This window comes from Cryptomeria japonica, chromosome 3 (genome assembly GCF_030272615.1).
Source record: "Cryptomeria japonica chromosome 3, Sugi_1.0, whole genome shotgun sequence".
Taxonomy (NCBI): Eukaryota; Viridiplantae; Streptophyta; class Pinopsida; order Cupressales; family Cupressaceae; genus Cryptomeria; species Cryptomeria japonica.
In genome coordinates this window covers 627,267,005-627,273,004 of record NC_081407.1, presented here as the reverse complement: position 1 = coordinate 627,273,004, position 6,000 = coordinate 627,267,005, and the positions used below count along the sequence as shown (strand labels likewise).

Below are 6,000 nucleotides of genomic sequence, written 5' to 3'. Positions count from 1 at the left end.
TTTTGAAAAAATACAAATTTTTACTCATATAAGAAAATTTAGAGAGAGGAGATCCTGGATCGTTGAAGCTTGATGCTAAATCCTCTCCAACCTTCTAGCTATCCTTTCTAAATCTTCCTTTCAACTTGATGAAAATCCTCAAGAACCAACTTAGCAATCCTACCAAAAGATTGAAACTACAAAAGAAATCCTACATCTATCAAATGAAAAACTTAAGAACAATTTCTTCACAATAAAAACTATGAACTCCTTTTTCGAAGGCTTGCATACATTATATAGAAAAGATCCCTCAATTCCACTATCAAGAGAATTAATTGAAAGAAATGATTCTTTTCCAATATTGGATCCATGCAAAATTGATTAATATCTTAGTGGGGGGAGTTACATGCAAGGAAATTAAAGAATGATGATTCCTCTAGAAGCTTCTAATTTCTCCTACAACATGTGCCTATTTGAAGATGGGAAATTAAATAATGCCTATTTAAATTATATTCTCTAAGTGTGTGTGTGGGTCCATTTTTTAACCTTTTATAATAATTATTCAACCATATTCAATAGCTCAACCACAAAAAGATATTATAGTAATTTTATCAAATCAAAAGTGATAAAGGAGGGTTATGACACTCCTCTAGTGACATCACCAAACTACCCTCCCTCCAACACATGCTTTCAAATTTGAAGGAGCATGTAGCAATTTTTTCTCCCATTTTAATCTCCAAGTTAATCAGAAAGTAATTGAAAAATAGAGATTGGAAGTATCTTTGCCTCGATTATAATTGCTCCATCATGCCAATCTAGGGATAATAGGAATTTATCGAGTCTTTTTGATATATTTGTGAACCTAATCTATCTATTGGTCCATGTGTAAATTCCATTACTCATAGCATAGTTGATAACCTCAAGAATTTTGAATTGTCCTATTCACCTTATTAAGCCCTCTACTTTTTTCACTCAGATCAAGGATCACATTGAAGTCACTTCCCATTATAAAGTGTCAACAAATCGAAGCCTTTATCTTTGTGCTTATTGTTGTCCAAGTTTCTTGATTTTTTTTTGATTTGATTGGTCCACATATAATAAACAATTTAAATTCCAATTTAGAATGTTGACTTCGCATGTAACTGACCATCCAATTTGGATGTGACTCCACCAATCCTATTACAACACTATTTTTTTTTCACAATACACCGATTCCTCCTACCAAACCATTCACATTATGAAACAAAATTGACTATATCTTACAATACTAAGGTAAAATTATCTACTTCCCTAGAGAAAACCTTAGTTTCTTGCAACATTACTATGTTTACTGTCAACTTTTCTAGATGAAACAATCAAACGTTGCTTGTCAAGGCCATTTAAGCCCCTGACGTTCCATGATATGATATTTATTGCCCTTCAAGGGAGGGGTTTCCTCTTTTGGGTCTTGTCATGTATTTATTGATGCTTGTTAATCCCTTCTCTATTGCTTCCTCCTTCCTCTTGTTTTCTTGATTTCCTACCTCTACCTTTGCCCTTTTTTGTTTTACCAAGATCCTGGGAGGTAGATTGGCTTATGCACCTTTGGTCAACTATTCTCAGATTATTAGGACTAGAATCACCATCTAAGTCCGAATCATTCAAGTCGATGTCACCTTCGGTAGATCAACCATCCACATCGTCCACTTATGTGTCTACTTCTTCCAACTCTTTCCTTATTTCTTCTCAATCGTTTTGTCCTATGTAAACTTGTGTTATTTCCATTCCCAATCCCACCAAACTTTCTTTGTCTTTTTTCCAAGGATCTCCACAACCTGTTCTGGTTGATGCATTTTTGTCCTTTGTTTCCAAAGACACTTGTAGCCTTACTCCACTATCTTGATTTCTGGAAGTGTGAATCCAATCAATTGTAGGATCCAATATTACCTTTTTGGATCTTTCCTTTTAGACACATTTTTAGTTGGTGGCTTAGGGAAATTAGCTTCTATATGGTGCTTATACAAGAGATCTCAAACAATAAAAAAAATTCTTCTATTTCGACTGCTTGTTCCCATATCCTAGTTGAGGCAATCAATCTAATAGTTTTGGGGATAGGGTGAATAAAGATTAGTTTGACCCTAACATATAAAGCAAAAACGTCATTGCCCATATCAACTCCAAGCACTTGCCCTAGATTTGATCCTATCATCCTTATGTACATTACCCAAATCAGTACTCAAATGGTAAATTATATATTTTGATCCAATATGCTCTTTCATTTGGAGCCATTGATCTAGTGTTAAAGTTTTTAATCCATTTTTGTGTATATACTAGGGATTCACCACACCACCATGGGGTCACATCCAAAACATCATCTCTCTCCTTATCTATTTTAAAATTGATCATGAAAAATTGTTTGGGAAGGAAATGGATAGTGGCTTTAATCATCTTTGCATCCAACCATTCTTAAAATTCCTCTTGGCTCAAGAATTGTCTAATGATCATTGCAATAATGACATCCTCTCAAAGGCACCAACCACCTTATCAACAATGGAAGACACATCAATTTCACACGAGGGAGCACTGAGTGTAGAATTCTTAAATATGTCTGCAATTGATTCATATCTAGAGTTGCACAAATCCCAGTTGTCCTTTATTTTTAGCCCTTCCGTTCTCTTTGCTTTACGCCATAATATATAGTTTGTCTACACCATAGACATATTAAAAATTGAATAATTGACAAAATTATATATATATATATATATATATGAGTTGACTTTTTTTCTAAAATATATAGATCTTTTATTTATTTGTATCATATTAAATTAATTAACATTTAACTTGTCTATATCATAGATTTATAAAAAATCAAATACTTAAAAAAAGATTGTAATTGTTTCCTATAATATATGAATTGACTCTTTTTTTCTAAAAATATATGATTTTTTAATTATTATATTAATTTGAATGAAATTTAATATGTCTACATCATAGACTTAAAAAAATATTTTTTAAAAATATATAAATGAAGTTTTAAAGTTTAGTGTATTAAATTGGATAAAAATTAACTTGTCTACATCATGCACTTCAAAATATATGGCTTTCTCTTCCTAAAATATGTGTTTTGTTAAATTTTTATCGTATTAAATTGGATGAGTCTAAAACTGCCAACTTTTATTTATTTATTTATTATTTATTTACAAAACTGCCACCTTGTTTCTCATTACTGAGGTATAAGAGCTGCCTCTTCGCATGGGTGGGGTGATTAGTCAACCAATCACAAAAGCAACAAGCAAATGTTCCACAAAACACTCTTCAAATTCGAAACGAGGAAACCTAAACCTGAGCAAAATTAAAGGAGTAAAAAATTAAAGGTAGAGAGGGTTTGTAAAGTGATCTCAAGGGATTGCAAAGAGGCGGTCCATGGAGAGTGGCGTAACAGTGTAAGTTTTCCTTCCCATGGGCTGCGGACAGAGTTTGTTACAATTCTTTGGACGTGACTCGAACGTTCCAAGATCGAATCACTTGATGGCCAAGCCGAAAGTACACACTGTGAGCAAAAGGCTGAAGCTGGGTGTTGGCTATGAAGATCCAGCCATTCTTGCTGCCCAGACCACCTGTAAGCTTCCGTGCATCTACCTTGCCTTAATTTCTGTAGCACCTCCCGTTACCTTGTCTAAATTGCCAAATTTTTTAAAAAATTGTAGAATTCCCAGCACTTTTTACGTATTTAATCCCGCTGCTTTGTTATCGAAGCTTAAATGCTTAATTAATCGAGTTATTTTTTTTTCGGAACTTTGGGCTTAGGTGTCACAACCGAGGAGCATCTCCATGGTCAAAGTTTCCTTTGCACTTCATATTATACACCAGCCAGGCTGCGTTTTGCCACTTGAATGTAGTGTTTTTAATTTTGTACAATTTACAATACTTTTTAACATCTTTAATGCCATTGCGTTGTTATCAAATCTTGAATGCTTTATTAATTGAGCCAATTCTCTTTTTATGTTTGGAACCCTGAGCTTAGATGTCACAACCTTGAGGCATCTCTATGGTCAAAGTTTACCTTGTTTTGTGCATCGGTTTGGCTGGATTTAGTCACTTGAATGTAGTATTTTTGATTTTATATAATTCACAGCACATTTTTACATCTTTAGTGCCACTGCTTCGTTATCAAAGCTTGAATGCTTTAATAGTCGAGCCGATTCCCTTTGAATGTTGTAAACTCAAAGTTTACCCTAGATACCATCAAAGTCATCTGACCGAAACCTGGCCTATGTTAAATGTGAAATTTAGCCAATTTCTATAACTCAAATTCTAGCAGTTTATGGTGTCTCATGGAATCTGAACCTGGGGCTCAGTCATGCAAGCTCCAGTGCTTTACTGCTTGAGCTCTTCCACTTTGATGTCACATGGTCAAGCTTTGCAGCAGATTCTGTCATATTTAGGCTATGCTATGACCAGCAAGTATGTCTTTTGTCAAAGTAGGACTTATACATCAAGATTGAACATTGCTTTAGCAATATGCTTTTTGCATACAAATTTAAATCTTTTAAACTCTTAGTTACTCTGCAACCAACAATCTGCTCACAGTCCCCATCCATCCCAATCTGTTCCTGCTTATATCCATGAACATATCCTGCATTTGCAACCATATAGAAACCAGTTTTAAATTCCCAACAAATCATGTCACAATCAGTTTCACATTCAAATTATGTATATTGTGTGAATAAGAGATGTTGATCTTTTTTTTTTTTTTAGATCGGTAAGAGGCCGAGGCCAAGAATTTTATTAATTATTTTGAAGTTTACATTACTCCACTCGTGCGGGCGCCGGTAGAAAAGAGTGGAGGCGAGAAAACCTCCGGCCTTGCCCGGGACCATAGTCTAGCTAGTCCTGACTTAATATACAATAATTCCAGATTTTAATACATCAACACCCCGGGCCAGGGTGATCAGGAGGGGGTGTTTCTATTTTACCCCTCCCTTACAAGCCCTAATTTACAAGTTTCAAAAATCATTTGTTCCTTAACTTCCACCTGCATGGCTTTGAAGTTGTTCTTTGGTAGTATATAGTATCCCTTAATTGCTCGGGGTATACTTGTTTGGCCTGCATGGTTAGTTGCTCAAACACTAGGCAAATTTGTTAGTATCGATTAGTCCATTATCATAAATGAAATTTTATCTGTAAAGCTAGAGAGATACCTTAATAAACTATCTTGTGAAACTTGTCCTCACAAATTGTAAATAAGAGATAAAACTTAAAACTGAGTCGGGTTTCCAAATTCGTTTATCTTAGGCCCAATCATGATCAACCCAAAACCCAACTAGATAAGGAATCTCCAACTTACCAACTCTTGTTAATGCTCCTGGATGCGATCCTTGAGAAGGATGAGATCCAGGCTACAATAACAAGAGTATGTAAATGGGATTCGGTTAGTCCTACCTCCCTTTCCTTATAAATTTATAGCAGAGAGGATGATAGAGTATGATTATGCCTGATTGGATATAAATTTCTGTCCAGACCTTGAATTTTGTATGTTAGCCATCTTTAAACCATAGTCTTAAGATATGACAGGCGGATAGCAAAATATAGAACTTCAACAAGTGGCACTAGAGTTACTATCATTGATTCGTATTCTAAAATATATATCATCCGTGTAAGTAAATACCAGTTAATGCATGCGTTTAGATGCTTGCTAATATCTAAAGTAAAATTCGAATTATTGGGTATCCAGAGCAGAATGCTAAAATATGTCTACATAAACATTTGTTTTTAGGATTCGATACACATTACTATTTAACCCCAATCACTGTTAACTATAGATAAAACCCTTTTTACTAGATTTAGTAATCTACTTTGAATTACCAATATGATTAAACAATTAGTGGCGAGAATATCTCCTGCAAAAAAGACCCTGTTTTGCTATCAAGAGTTATACCCTATTAAAATTGAAGGTAAGAAAATAAGATTGCGAGGTGGGAGAGGAATGAAGTAAGCATCGGGGACTGAATATTTAGAAGAAGGCAGGAGCAAGAAAAAATG

At 34.5% G+C, this 6,000-nt stretch overlaps 1 protein-coding gene across 3 annotated transcripts in view; it reads left to right on the top strand.

Moving 5' to 3' along the window:
* The first annotated feature begins 3,221 nt into the window (after positions 1–3,221).
* LOC131033038 (calcineurin B-like protein 1) overlaps positions 3,222–6,000 on the top strand; it is a 284,660-nt gene continuing 281,881 nt past the window's right edge. The window contains exon 1 of one of the 3 annotated variants that reach the window (XM_057964154.2): positions 3,222–3,577. In XM_057964154.2, the coding sequence (XP_057820137.2) occupies positions 3,418–3,577 (160 nt within the window). In that variant the 5' untranslated portion in view covers positions 3,222–3,417. The remainder of the gene's footprint in view (positions 3,578–6,000) is intronic. The other 2 variants (XM_057964156.2, XM_057964155.2) reach the window with 2 other exon arrangements.